Source organism: Balaenoptera musculus, chromosome 9 (genome assembly GCF_009873245.2).
Source record: "Balaenoptera musculus isolate JJ_BM4_2016_0621 chromosome 9, mBalMus1.pri.v3, whole genome shotgun sequence".
Taxonomy (NCBI): Eukaryota; Metazoa; Chordata; class Mammalia; order Artiodactyla; family Balaenopteridae; genus Balaenoptera; species Balaenoptera musculus.
The window spans coordinates 42,850,568-42,865,978 of NC_045793.1; the positions used below are offsets into that span (position 1 = coordinate 42,850,568).

The 15,411-nt window shown below is 35.6% G+C and overlaps 1 protein-coding gene across 1 annotated transcript in view; it reads left to right on the plus strand.

The window, feature by feature from the left end:
• Positions 1-15,411, plus strand: part of HERPUD2 (HERPUD family member 2) — a 48,604-nt gene that overhangs the window by 24,578 nt on the left and 8,615 nt on the right. The window contains exons 4-5 of the mRNA XM_036863625.1: positions 1,812-1,925; positions 4,418-4,572. Of these exons, the coding sequence (XP_036719520.1) occupies positions 1,812-1,925; positions 4,418-4,572 (269 nt within the window). The remainder of the gene's footprint in view (positions 1-1,811; positions 1,926-4,417; positions 4,573-15,411) is intronic.

The following is a 15,411-nucleotide window of genomic DNA, read 5'->3' on the forward strand; positions in this document are numbered from 1 at the left end:
TTTGGTTGTGAGTGTAGCAGAATTGAATATATAGCTGTTAATGTTTTGCTTTAGATCTTTGACTTAACTCAGTGTTTTCTGGATATCCCTAATCTCTCTATCCTCTCCTGTATGTTTATTGATCACCTGTGGGAAACTTTAAAAAATCTTACACTGGTGTGTTCCTTCTGTTAGATAGTTGACATTTTAGCTTTGCCAGTGTGACTTCTTGCTGTCATTTTCATTTTAATCATGTAGTTTCAGGTTGCCAAAGTGGTTTAATAACCTCTCTGTCTCCCTCGCTCTCTCTCCCTCTCAAAAATAGTGGAATTTGCAGCAGACTCACCCCCCGCCTTTGTTTTCTTAATAGACTTTGTTTTTTAGAGTAGTTTTAGGTTCACAGCAAAATTTAGCAGAGGGTATAGAAATTTCCCATATACCTCCTGCCTCTGCACATACACAGCTACCCCCACTAACAACATCCATGTCAGAGTGGTATAATAGTTACAGTTGATGCCTACATTGACCTCATTATCACCCCAAACCCATAGTTTCCATTAGGGTTCACTCTTGGTGTTGTACATTCTGTAGATTTTAACAAATGTAAAATGACATGTATCCACCATTATAGTATTGTACAGAATATTTCACTACCCCCCAAATCCTCTGTGCTTCACCTCTTCATTCTTTCTCTGTTTTTATCCTTAAAAACCTTTTTGCTATATGCTCTTTGAAATATATATTTATTATTTTACCCAAGTATAGCTAGAGGCTGCACATGCGTACATTTAAAAAGGCTTTTGCTGCCAGAAATCATTTCCAACCAGAAGACTTAAAAGAAGAATGCCTCAGGACTTCCCTGGTGGTCCAGTGGTTAAGACTCTGCACTTCCACTGCAGGGGGCACAGGTTCGATCCCGGGTCTGGGAACTAAGATCCCACATGCTTTTTTTTTTTTTTTTTTAAATTTTGGCTCCACCACGCTGCATGTGGGATCTTAGTTCCCTAACCAGGGATTGAACGCACGCCCCCTGCATTGGAAGGTGGAGTCTTAACCACTGGACCTCCCGGGAAGTCCCTTTTCTTTCTTTTTTAAAATTGCTGAGCCATCCTTTGTTCTTCTCTGCCCCCCTTTATTCTCTTTCCTTTCTCCATCTTATTTACTTGCTTTATGCCTAACTATAAATATACTCATGAAATTGCTAAGCTAAAATGCCAATTCTAATCATTTTTAGCACATTTTCCTTCAGTCGTAGTTGTAGATTTATGGCAACACATTTGGAATATTTACAGAATATAGTTCAAATATATGCTTTATGTCTGTGCATAAGTGTTATAGATAAAAACAGTTTTTGACTTAAAAAAATAAAACACTATTGCTAAAACTAAGACAAATGAGATTATAGTGAAGTTATTTGAGTTTCTTTATCGCTGTAAGGTCTCAAATGATGAAAACATTTCACTACTCAAAGTTTGTAGGCCTAAACTTAAATGTGACTATCACAGTTCTGATATTAACATGCTAGATGTTTTTATATTGAAATAATAGATAGTGCTGACACAACTTTACAGCAGTGTTTGCTTCAAAACACCTTGGTATACAAAATAATCATTTTTTTCATATAGCAATTCCTGAGTATTGAGACCATTTTCTAATCATGGACAAAATATTGAATTCACAAGGGTCCTAATGACAACAATTTATTACTAATAATATGGCTGTGGTAGGAAGGAACTTAAGTTCTGAATTAAGTATTTCTGCTTAGCTACTGACATTTTTGAGCTGTGTATTTTCCAGTACTACTCTTTAAATGTAATCTTCTTTAATTTTAGCAAGATGAGTATCATATGGTTCATCTAGTATGTACTTCTCGGACTCCTCCCAGTTCTCCAAAATCCAGCACCAGTAGAGAAAGTCATGAAGCATTGACATCCAGCAGCAATTCTGTGAGTTGTTTTGGGCAGAGTAAATGTTGAAGTTTTCTGATTATCCTTTTTTGCCTCTAAAAATTAAGTGGAAAACAGAACAATTCGCTCTTCTGGGTTGTGAGACTGTGTTTTGAACAGCTCAAGTTAACCATTTAAACTTCATTTTTAGAGATCCAATACACAGTGTTATCCCCTGAAGCCTGTTCCCCATGAGTTATAATTTACTATATGGCAGGTCAGTAATAGATCCAATCTTCAGGGGTTTAATTACTGAAATACTCAAAAGACAGAATTATGATCTGGTTATATAATATAAACTCTAGGGCCAGTATTTCAGAAATATTTAAAGTATTTGATATAGTATATTTAATCAAGGTAGATTAAATTATTTAAACTTTAAGTTTCCTAAATCTTCTTGGTAGATTGCTTGGTCAAGAACTTTGTTTTTTAAAATGATTGCATTTGAGCCTATATTTCAACTGTGGGAGGAATAATTACTTAACCTACTCAGTTCCTTCAGACTTGAGTATTCATTTCTCCCTTCTTATTTTTACATCTGCTTAAAACTGTTTTGGAAATTTTAAAAACTAGTTGAACGTTTCAACTTAGATATTGTCTACAAGTTTTAGAGACACCGTCTCAAATCCTTCTATATTAAATTATTTTTGGTTTCCCGTAAAACCTTTATGTGACACTTTTGGAGGTGAAAGAAAAGGACTGGATGAGTGGAAGCTTGCTTAAAACTTCCTGGGCAGGGAACTTTTGTACTGCTAAGTGTACTTTCCTTCTTATCAAGAATCTAGCCAAAACTTTTAAGGAGGGGATGAATGGCATGGGTGATATAGATACTGCCAGTTAACTGCTTCTTTAAGAAACTAGATCTTCTAGTTGCTGTATTTAATTAGCATAGCCTCAATGGTATTTTCTAGTACCAGCCATGGGAGTTTAGCTTACATTAAATTGAGATATGTTTTGTCAGTAAACCTAAGGGTCTTTCTATGTTTCCTACCTTGCATAAGAAGGGACAAAACCCTGGCATTGGAATAGAGTTCTGTATATAGTCTTTGGACACAGTTGTGTTGCTCCTGTTTTTGTTGACGAAGAACCTTCTCACTTTTCTAGTGGTTCCTCGTTCATGATTTCATGTCATTAGTATATATATTCAGTTTTTTTAAGGTGTGTTATAAAAATCTAAAAAGTATCAAAGGAGAATTAAGTTGAATTCCTCTTAATTTTTTATGGCAGATAAATTTCAATGGGACTTGAAAATGTCTTAAAAATCTGTTCATGAAAGAGTTATCCAATAAGGCCAGAAATAATTAGTTCTAGAGAAATTAGGCTGTGCTGCCAAATGGCTAGGCCTTTCTTCTATTAATTTTTTAATGAACACCATATTTTGATGGTCCCTTTAACAAGAAATCATGCCAAAAAAGAACACTTTCCAGGTTATGTGCCTAACAATCAGGCTCCCTAGTAAGGTTTCTGGTGTCTATGTGGTGTGGAATAACATCTTAAAGCTTTTGTTAGTTTTGCAAAAGACCAGTGTCCGTGGGACCTTTCACATGGCAGGACTAAGGAAGGTAGAGAGGCAAAAAGACATGCTGTAAATAGGAAGGCAGTACAGGTAAATGCAATTTTAATGAACTTGGAAGGATGTTGAAATTATTTTGTACCCAGCTTTTTAAAGTGGGTAATTTATATAAAATGTAATTGTGTTTTAAATTTACATAAAACACTTGACAAACTATTTTCAAGCAGCAGCAAATTGAGGTGGTCTTCAAGAGATTATATTGTTTGAGGTTATTTGAGTCTGTGAGTTACTGACATCACTGAAGCATGAGAATTTTAAAATCCTGTTTGGTATCTTGTTCATGTTGTAAAAAAACAATATTTGTTGGTGGTATCTATAAACTAATAGAATTTTAGAACTGAAAGAAATCTTGAAAATCTAGTTCAATCTCATTTTTTATAGGAAAGCTGAGACTCAGGGGTTAAGTGAATTTTAAGGTTATGTTCCTTGTTAATGTCAGAGATAGCACCAAATTCTAGCATGTTCCTCAATATTTTAAACGAGTGTACTACTAATAGCATGTTATACAGTAGCTGTTATACAGTAGTAGTTCATAGTAACTGTTTAAGTGACACAGTTTTTAGTACCATTTATTAAACACTTCCTATGTGTTAAGCATCATGAAAAGAGCTTTGTATGAATTTAATTTTCACAAATTTTGTATGCTATTATTTTTGTATATAATTACTACTCAGCCTTTTATAGTTGAGAAATGGACTAATGTTGTGTAATTAAGTGATTTTGATATTCTAAACTCTTCAGTCTCGTAAGAATTAAAATATCTACCTATTAAGCTGGGCACAGGAGTCAAATCAGTAAATTTCTAAAATTCACTCTTTGCAGAGGGATTTCATAAGTACATTTTTAGCAATGTGTCTATAATATTGTGATTGTAATGAATTAAATGTCCTTGAAAAAATAATTACATTTTTGTTTGTAGAGTTCAGATCTGTCAGGATCATCAACTCCATCATCCAGTCAAGAAACCTTGTCTTTAGCTACCAGTTCGTCCTCAGAAGGATTGAGGCAACGAACCCTTCCACAAGCACAAACCGACCCAGCACAGAGTCATCAGTTCCCATATGTAATGCAAGGGTGAGTGAAACTGATAGCTGTGGGCCTCTTAATAACCTGTGACTCCAGACTTTCATGGTAGTCCCCTTCAGTAATCAAAGTACATTTGAAATTTATTCATATACCTGATTATATGTTTTGAGAATTAGAGGGTTAGGTGGATCAGTGTTTTTTTAATTTTTTTGGCTGTCCCACACGGTTTTTGGGATTTTAGTTCACTCATCAGGGACTGAACCCCAGGTCCTCTGCAGTGAGAGCATGGAGTCCTAACCACTGGACCGCCAGGGAATTCCCAGGAGCAGTGATTTTTTTTTTTTTTTAAAGTGAATGGTGTTTTGTTTTGTTTTTTTAAATTTATTTATTTTATTTATTTTATTTTTGGCTGCGCTGGGTCTTTGTTGCTGCATGTGGGCTTTTCTCTAGTTTAGGCGAGCGGGGGCTACTCTTCGTTGCAGTGCACGGGCTTCTCATTGCGGTGGCTTCTCTTGTTGCGGAGCATGGGCTCTAGGCGTGCGGGCTCAGTAGTTGTGGCCCGCGGGCTCTAGAGCGCAGGCTTAGTAGTTGTGGCGCACGGGCTTAGTTGTTCCGCGGCATGTGGGATCTTCCCGGACTCGGGCTCGAACCCATGTCCCCTGCATTGGCAGGCAGATTCTTAACCACTGCGCCCCCAGGGAAGCCCAGGAGCAGTGCTTTTGAAAGCTGGTTGTACATTAGAATTGTCTAGGGCAGTACTTTTCAGTCTTTAATGTTTGTGCTAATCACCTGGAGATCTTATTAAGATGCCAGTTCTGATTCAGTAGGTCTTATGGGGCCTGAGATTCTGTATTTCCAGCAAGCTCCCCTGTGATGCTGATGCTTCTGATGCTTAGAACATACTTTGAATAACAAGGATCTAGGTAACTAAAACTTTTGTTTTTACTCAGTCTCACTATAGGTCTATGCAAATTAGTCTTCTGGGGAGCAGATGGGTGAGTAAGGGTGTTCTTGGAAGAGTACAGGGCCCAGTAATATGTTTTTAAAAACTTCCACTGGTGTTTATGATCAGCCAGGCTTGGTAACAACTGAGGTAGAATAAAACTGTGATGTATTATGAAGATATGCTAACCATTGCATGTTATCCAGAGTCTTTCTTAGAGGAGTTTACTCAAGAAGCTTGCTATGGCTACCTTATATTTAGCAATTACAGCAGGCCTCTTGGGTTAGGCAGTTCCAGGGGGGAATGCAGTCGACAGCCACAGCACATCTTTCAGACAGCTCAGAAAGGAGGATCTTGGAGAATACAGTTTAGACCTGGGTTATGTCTAAAACCAGAGTACTTTTGAAGTAAAGGAAACATGAATAATAGGTAGTGGCAGTTGTTTTGTGTTGCGTATCATGCTGTGGGACTGCAGTGTGTGACAGTGCTCCGGATCCATGCTGGTGAGGCTGGAAATAAGGAAATGGCTAGGACCCCTCAGAATGGTAGTAAGTGATATAACCAAGGAGTAGCCACTGGCTGTTATGCCAAACAGGGTGTAATAACATACAGGTACTTTCTACTTAGAACTTTAAACTTAATTCAATTCTTAATGCAGAAAAACAAAGCGGAGTATATAGCAAAATATTTAAAGGACTCATTTGTCTCATATTCTTGAGTTTTTCTTCTAAAAATAAGTGTTTAGATGAGGCTGATTGTAGACTTTTATGAAGCATCCTATGAAACTATCAATATTTTTGTTTTCAGAAAATGATTATTACAAACCAAAATTTAGTTATTTATAAAAAACAGTGTTGTCACGGTTTACATTATAGAATAATGGCTTAAAATACTTTCTGTCTTATGACAGTGATTCCTTTCCTGTCTTTTTTGCAGAGTAAGACAGTTCAGTTCCTCTCAATTTATACAGTGATTTTACTAATATTTTACCAAATACGGTGGTAGTGATAGAAAGTGAGAAAATTATGGATATAATAAACCTGGAAGAATATGTAATGACATGTTAATAATAGTTATCTCTGCACAATAAGATTTTTAACTCTTTCTCATACTTACAGTGAATATATTTTGTAATAAACAAAACAAAGTGTGTAAAGTTGCACATCTTCAGAATAAGACCATGGTTATCTTGGGAAAAGATTAGTAATTTCTTTAGGCTGTTGAGAAAATCAACAAACTGTGGAGACAAAGGCATTTAGCTCTTAGAAGTATATAAAACAGATTAGAAAAATCTGAAAGTGTTTATTTTGCTAAAAATGAGTATTAAGATGATAAGCAATAAAATCCTTAAAGATCTGAGCTTCACTTAGGCAATCTATTACTAGATGAATAATGTTTTAAATCAGGAGGGCAGTATAGCTTAGAGGATGTACAGATTCAGGAGCCAGCCTGCCTTGGTTTGAATCCTGGCCCTAACCACTGACTAGCTTGGGCAAGTCTCTTCTCTACTTTGTTTCAGTTTGCTCATGATCTGGAGATAACAGTACTTATCATACAGGATTTCTGTGTGGATTAAGAGTTCACGTATGTAAAGTGTTTACTGATGTGTTAGCAAATATTTATAAATGCATTCATATTTATAAATGAATGTTGTACATTCATTCAGCAAACAGATTTATAGTCATCTGTGAGTCTGATGCACTGAAACATTTGAATGAATGCCAGTGCTAGGTGCTGGAAAATGAATCTATATTTGGAAAGAGCACTTTGTGATTTACAAAACAATTTAAGGGAAAGTTCAGTAAATAAGTTACTCAGTTCAACAATGAACGTGATTTAATTTCATCTTATAGTTGTAATTTTTTACTAATGAAGACTTTACATCTGTCTTTAAGTAAATTTTATTGAACACAGCCTTAGCCTTAAATGTACAAGAGCAGTAATTTAGTGACCTTGAAGAATTCACCAACAAAATATAATCTCTGCACACCTTTTATAGACTTCAGTACAGCTTATGTTTAACTAGTCACATGTGTTTTCCACCATGTAGGTTAGTACTCTCAATCTTTAGTGAACTTGTTAAAATTGCTAAATTCTGATCCCTACTCCCTGAGTTTTTGAATCACTAGGTTTAGGTAGTGCTTAGGAATCTGCCAACTTAACAGCATTCTGGGAACCTCTCTTTTTAAGAAGCTCTAATGCAGGTGATTATTTGCCCATCAAGATCTTGAGGAAACATGAGAAGACCAAACAGTACATGTATATCACCACATTGGCTATCCATTTATAATGTCACGTTTATAAATCTTGACTGACTGTTTTGGACTCAGTGTGCTGTGCTGTCATATTTATTTAACTCTAAAAACTGCTGACCGGTTTATAGAATACCCACTGTTTTGTACACTCAATTTTTCCCCCTGAAATAGTAACAACCTTGTTTTATAATTACTAAAACTGAAAACCTACTCATTGTACCCTTCTGTGTTATCTGATTTTTTAATAGTAAAAATTGCTTATAACCCACCACCCAGAAATAACTATTGCTAACATTTTTGTAGTTTCCTTCCAAATAATTTTCTAAGTATACTTTTTAAATAGAAATATCATACTACTTTATTTTATAAACCTTTTAAAAAAGCATAATGTAGCCTGGACATATTTCCAGATCAAATATAAATCTACAACATTTAAAGTCTGTATTAGCAGTAAGTTTAGCCAAGGAGGTGAAAGAGCCATGCACTGAAAACTATAAGACAATGATGAAAGAAATTGAAGACACAAATAAATGGAAAGATATTCCATGCTCATGGATTAGAAGAATTAGTGTTGTTAAAATGTCCATACTACTCAAAGCAATCTGTAGATTCAGTCAATCCCTATCAAAATTCCAAATGATATTTTTCACAGAAATAAAACAAACAATCCTAAAGTTTGTGTGGAACCACAAAAGACCTCAAATAGCCAAAGCAATCTTGAGAAAGAAGAGCAAAGCTAAAGGCATCACACTCCCTGATTTCAAACTATACTACAGAGTAACAGTAATTAAAACAATATGGTATTGGCATAAAAACAGACACATAGATCAATGGAACAGAATAGAGAACCCAGAAATAAACCCATACATATATAGTCAATTAATTTATGACAAAGGAGGCAATAATATATAATGAGGAAAAGACAGTCTCTTCAGTAAATGGTGTTGGGAAAACTGAACAGCCACATGCAAAAGAATGAATCTAGACTACTATTTTATACCATACTTAAAAATTAACTCAAAATGGGAATTCCTTGGCAGTCCAGTGGTTAGGACTCCATGCTTTCACTGCCGAGAGCACAGGTTCAATCCCTGGTCGGGGAACTAAGATCCTGCAAGCTGCGGGGCATGGCCAAAAAAAAAAAAAGTTACCTCAAAATGAATTTGACTTGAATGTAAGACTTGAGACCATAAAACTCCTAGAAGAAAATAAGCTCCTTGACACTGGACTTGGTGATGATTTTTTAGATTTGACAACAAAAGCAAAAATAAAGGGATTACATCAGACTAAAAAGCTTCTGCACAGCAAAGGAAATCATCAACAAAATGAAAAGGCAACCTACTGAATGGGAGAAAATGTTTGCAAATCATATATCTGATAAGGGGTTAATATCCAAAATATATAAAGAACTCATACAATAGCAAAAACACAAACAATCCGATTAAAAAATGGGCAGAGGATCTGAATAGACTTTTTCCCAAGAAGACATACAGATGGCCAGCAGGTACATGAAAAGATGCTCAACATCACTAATCATCAGGGCAATGCAAGTCAAAACCACAATGAGATACCACCTCACACCTGTCAGATGGCTGTTATTAAAAAGACAACAAATAACAAGTGTTGGTCAGGATCGTGGAGAAAAGGGTACCCTTGTGCACTGTTGTTGGGAATGTAAATTGGTGCAGCCACTATGGAAGACATTATGGAGTCTCCTCAGAAAATTAAAAATAGAACTACCATATGATCCATCAATTTCACCTCAGAGTATTTATCTGAAGAAAATGAAAATACTTGATTTGAAGAGATATATGTACCCCCATGTTCACTGCAGCATTATTTACAATAGCCATGATAAGGAAGCAGCCTAAGTGTCCATAGGTAGATTAATGGCTAGAGAAATTATGGTACATATTTACACAATGGAATACTATTCAGCCATAAAAAAGAAAAGTTATACCAGTTTACTTTTCCAATAACAGTTGTTAAAAGAGCCCAATTCACCATACCATTACAGGTATGTACTTCCCAGTATGATAAGTTGGGATGTCCTTGTTTTAATCTAAGACACGATAAAGAGACATTCTTTTTGTTTTGTGAAATGCTTATTTGTTGGCGTGTTGGTATTTTAAAAAGTTCATTTGTGACAGTTCTTTATCTAAAAGGATATTAATAATTAATGCTTATTGAGCACTTAGCTCAGGCTAAGCATTGTATTAAGCACTTATACATGCTTTATTTCATTGAACTTTTTACCAACTCTATTCTCTCCCATTTTATGGATGAGGAGAAGGAGGATGAAAGGTTATGTAGCCTGCCTAAGTTCACAGAAGTGGTCAGTAGCAGGACTAAAGTTCAAATCCATATCTGACTTGAAAGTCTGTGTTAACTGTCTTGTTGAAGTGAATATTTTGTCTGTCATTTGTTTCAATATAATTTCCTAGCTTACCATTTGTATTTTGACTTCATTTATAATGGTGGTTCTCTCCCCTCTGCTCTCCCATTTAAAACTTTTCTCTAGTAAGATCTATTGGCCAGATTTTACGTACTGGTGACTGAATAAGCATATTTGTCTGTATGAGGATCTTGTGGCTTTCTTCAGGAAAAGTTTACTTTAGAATTTGCTGTAGCTGGGCAATGAAGACAGGAAAATGAATTATGTAGTTGCCCTCAATGGAAGTAGGTCAGATCGGCAAATAAACTGCCATTCACTGATGTGCTATCATGGTCTTGAAAAAGTTCTGCAGGAGCCTGGAGGAGGGAGTGACTGTCTCTGCTTGGAGGAAGGGAGAGGGCTTCATAATTGGTAACATTTTGGCTGATTTTAAGGGAGGTTCAGCAGAGGAGAACAAAGCAGTGTGGAGAGTCTTGAAAAGGCATATTCTGGAAACAAAGTGGGGATTCCATGCAGGTTTTCTATGAAAGAATTTGTCCCTGATTGTTGAAGTTTCCAGTTCCTTTCATCTCCTCTCCTTTATAATTCTTAACTTTAAAAAGCATACTAATGAATGTCTATCATAAGGAACCCTTACTTACCTAACATCCAGCTTCAGCAACTATTAATAGACTACTATTCTTCAACCATTCCCCCTTGCTCCTCCTTTTTTTCTTGGGCTGGAGTATTTCTAAAGTAAAATCTAGACATCATATCACTTCATCTGTAAATACTGTGTATCTGTAACAGACGTGACAGATATGGACTAAGAATCACAATACCATTAGAACACTCAACAAAATAAAAACATTTTTAATATCATTTAATATCAAATTCGTGATCCATTTTCCCTGATTGTCTCGAATGTCTTTTTATGGTTGTTTTGATTGGGTCAGTATTGAAAGAGATTGACCTACTGCATTTGGTTGATGTTTCTTAAGGCTCTTCTAATCTAATCCCTATCCCTACCTTTTTTTACTTTATGCCTTTTCTGTTGTTCTGTGTAATTTCCCATAGTAGTCTATCTAGATTCGGCTCACTACATCCTTGTGGCATCATTAATATTTTCCTTTGTTTTCACAGATTGCCTGTAAACTGGTAGTTAGATCTAGAGCTCAATTAAATTCAGTTAAAGTTCAACTTATTTTTATTTATTTTTTTTACTTTAGCTTATGTGGAAAATGTGAATTTTATTAACTCACTTTTATAAAACATTTTGACAGATGATTAACAAATAATAATGTAACTAACAAATCTTAGAATCTTAACATCATAGAAGTTTGCTTCTTACTCATGTAGTAGTCTGATTCTAGTGTTTAATCCCATCTAGGTGATTTTTCGCCATTTGGTGATTCAAAGACCCAGGGTTTTTTCAATTTTATGGCTTTTCAAGACTCATAAGGGAATTCCCTGGCAGTCTAGTGGTAGGACTTGGTTCTTTCACTGCCAGGGCCCGGGTTCTATCCCTGGTCGGGTAACTGAGCTCTCCCGCAAGCTGTGCTGCCAAAAATAAAAAAGGGAGGGATAGATTGGGAGTTTGGGATTGACATGTACACACTACTACATTGAAAATAGATAACCAAGAAGGATCTATTGTATAGCACAGGGAACTCGGCTCAATATTCTGTAATAACCTAAATGGGACAAGAATTTGAGAAAGAGTGGATACTTGTATGGGTATAACTGAATCACTTTGCTGTACACCTGTAACTAACACATCATTGTTAATCAACTATAATATAAAATTAAAATTAGAAAAAAGGCTCATAAAATCTTGGAGTTCGTCTGTTCATCTGTATGTACTTGGCAAATGGAGAAAGGAGCATAGGGAAACACACCTACTTTGTAAATACCTTGGCCTAGAAGTGATATATTCCACTGTCACTCATTACATGAGCAAGAACTAGCCACATAGCTCAATGAATTGCCAGAGGACCTAGGAAATGTAGTCCCTAGCTGGGGAGACACACTTCCCAGCAGATACTCAAGGAGGAAAACTATAGGAGGAAAGCACAGATTTTGGTGAACACATCATTATATTTCCCTCCCTAGCAATGATAATAACAATATTTTATTAATATTTGCTTACTTTGTACCAGACATTGATGTGCTTAATATATATATATAATTTAACAACCCTATGGGATAGGAAATGTTCTCATACCTATATAAGGAAACAGGCACAGAGGATGCTGCAGAATATATTTTACAAATGATTTTCTTATGACAGAAGCTGAATCTTACTGTGATTTTTAATAAGAAACAGTAAATTGTATTTAAATACAATACTAAAATGGAATGTGCATATAAATATAGATGAAAGAATAAAAATTTCATTGAAAAAATTGAAAAACATTGCATGTATCATGAAGCAACACCTCATGCTTCTTTTACAGCCAGTCCCATTTAAAAAACTTTCATACATGAAATTATTTCATGATTAGTAGATGTTTTCAAATGCTGTTTTTAACTGATAAATACTAGAAATTTGATTGCTATATCATATATTTCTATCATGTAAACAGAAAATTACCAAAGATAAGGAAAAGTCAGTTTTCTCTATATGCTAGTACTTCTGATTTGGATAATTTTAACCTAAAGACTTTGTTAATTTCCATCACTCTGCTTTAGATTTGAGCAAACCAGGAAAAGATCTGTTATCTACTTGATGACTAAGTGGTCTGCTTTAGGCCATTAAAAAACATTATTTTGGAATAACTGAAAATTTGCAAAAATTCTTAAGTTACTTTTTATAACAGACTGGTTAGAGGACACTTAAGAGAACGCACACATATTAAAAACATGAGAGCATTATTTTTCATTTCCATTTCCACATACTGTCTTCTTTGAACAGCCTATCTGATTAAGCTCCCATAGGTTGTGTTCTCTGTATAATGCGGCCAAAGGCAAACCTGATTCCACACACTATAAAATTATAAGCATTGTAAATAGTAATGTTTAATTATTTGGCTGACAAGATCAGTTATACAATGAAAGATGACAGTGTGTGGAAATGGGAAAGAGAAATACTGATTTCATGTTTTTAATATGTGTACATTCTCTTAAGTGTCCTCCCTCCCTCCCTCCCTTCCGCTTATTTTTTTTCAAAGGAATTTTTTGTAGGTAGTGCTGTGTCCTTGCCTTGCTTCAGGAGGCACCTAAAGTTTGGCTGTCTTATTACCTCTCGTCATGTTAAAGTGGAACAGTGGGCACAGGTGTTGCCAGCCTGATCCTCCATCGTACAGTTCCTTGTCAGCCTTTTAGTAGTCACTGATAATCACTGACTAGATCCATTATTTCATTAATTGTTACAAAATGGTAATTTCCTAATCCTATCGTTTCTCTTCTGTTTATTAGCTATGCTTCTTGTATAACACACTTTCTCTCATCATTTTGTTATCCTAAAATACAATCCATTCAAGAAAGGTCTGATAAATGCTGGGTTCTTTATCAGTTTTCAGAGTAGTAGTTGCTTCCCTAGTAACCATGAAAGGTGATGAATGAGGTTTTTTTGTTTTTGTTTTTTTAGAGTGTCAATGTGAACTTAAGACTTTTATTTTTTTAAGAATTTTTTTTGATGTGGACCATTTTTAAAGTCTTTATTGAATTTGTTACAATATTGCTTCTTTTCTATGCCTTGGCCCTTTGGCCCCGAGGCATGCAAGATCCTAGCTCCCTGACCAGGGATCGAACCCACATCCCCCCACATTGGAAGGGGGAGTCTTAACCACTGGACAGCCAGGGAAGTCCCTGAACTTAAGGCTTTTAATATGTTTGTGTTTGGTCTACAGACTATCTACTGAAAGAAGGTAGTCATTCATCTTGATACTCTTTGATACTCTTGATTCATCTTTGGCCTATAGGAGCCTGTTCAATTTTCTACTGTGTCCTTTTGCATTATTTTAGTAATTTTTGGATAGTGTCCTAGATTCATGCTTGACTAGACTTTCCAGGCTCATCTTGATCCCATTCCCAGGGAATCCTGATGAGAGATAGTATTCATAGATTAAAATTTTTATGGTTCTTTTTTTTTTTGAGCGTGATTTTCATCTTTATTGTTGTGCATCACTTTACTTTAAAAAACAAACAAATCTGTTTATCACTTTACCATAGGAAACAGGGACTGAGTTGATAAAGAAGGTATACTTAGGTAGGAAAAACAAATAACTATGGCTTAGAAGTTGCCACTGTATCCTGACAACAAATAAAAAGCTGAACAAACTGAAAAACCAGTAACTCTTCTTAGGTCTGTCAGAGAACTGAGGTCATAGGGCAGACTGCTGCCCCTCAAATTGGAGAGACAGACAGACATATACAGAGAATCACAACTTAATGAAGCAGAAATCCATGAGGAGAAACCTCCATGGGAACCAGTGCTGGGGTAGGAAAACCTGAATTGTAATTGATGAATTACAGTTACAGTAAACTGAGCTGGAGGGTCAATATGGACGACTCTGGGGTTAAAAACTCCAGAGGGACCCAGTCATATGTGGGCCTCCACACGTTTGTCAGTTTTGCTTCTAGGAGCTTGACCAGGTCCTCACAGTAAATACCAGAGAGGAATTCCTTCGTGTTTCTAGCAAGCAGAGGAGAAAAGAAAATGATTTTGAAATAACACCAGACCATTCTGTTCTTCTTAACAAGGTCTGCCCTCAGGAGAAACGATTTTACCAGAACATCACATGCTAGGGTTTATCAGAGCCTAACCTACTTGGTGCTTCTCAGTATTCCTTCCCCTTAGGTGGGACAGGATGGGCGGAGGGGACTGGAGTTGAGTGTTTCCCTTCCCCCAAGTATGGTTCTTTTTTGTCTTTAGAATTTATCCTATTACAGTTAAAATACTATGTTTTGAAGTCAGTAGAATAAATCTTCTCTGTGTGGTATGCTGCAGACTTGATACACGAGTTCATTTGTTTCAGTTTCTTTGAATTTTTTTTATGTCTTGTTATTTTTTCTTTTTGATTTAGCTTTTTTCTTAATTGCATAAAACATTTCTATGGTTACAGTCTCAAATCTATAAAACAAGATACATTAAGAGCCCTGCTTTCATTTTATTCCCTTTTCCTGTTCTCTCTCTCCCCATAATACGTAACTACTTTTATGACTTTTTGGTTTTGGTTTATCCTTCCACTGTTTCATAGTGAAAATTTAAGAAAGTGTGTATACACACACATACACACAATGTATATACACACGTATAAATATATCCTTTTCATTCTAACATGAAAGATAGCATATTATACATAATCTGCACC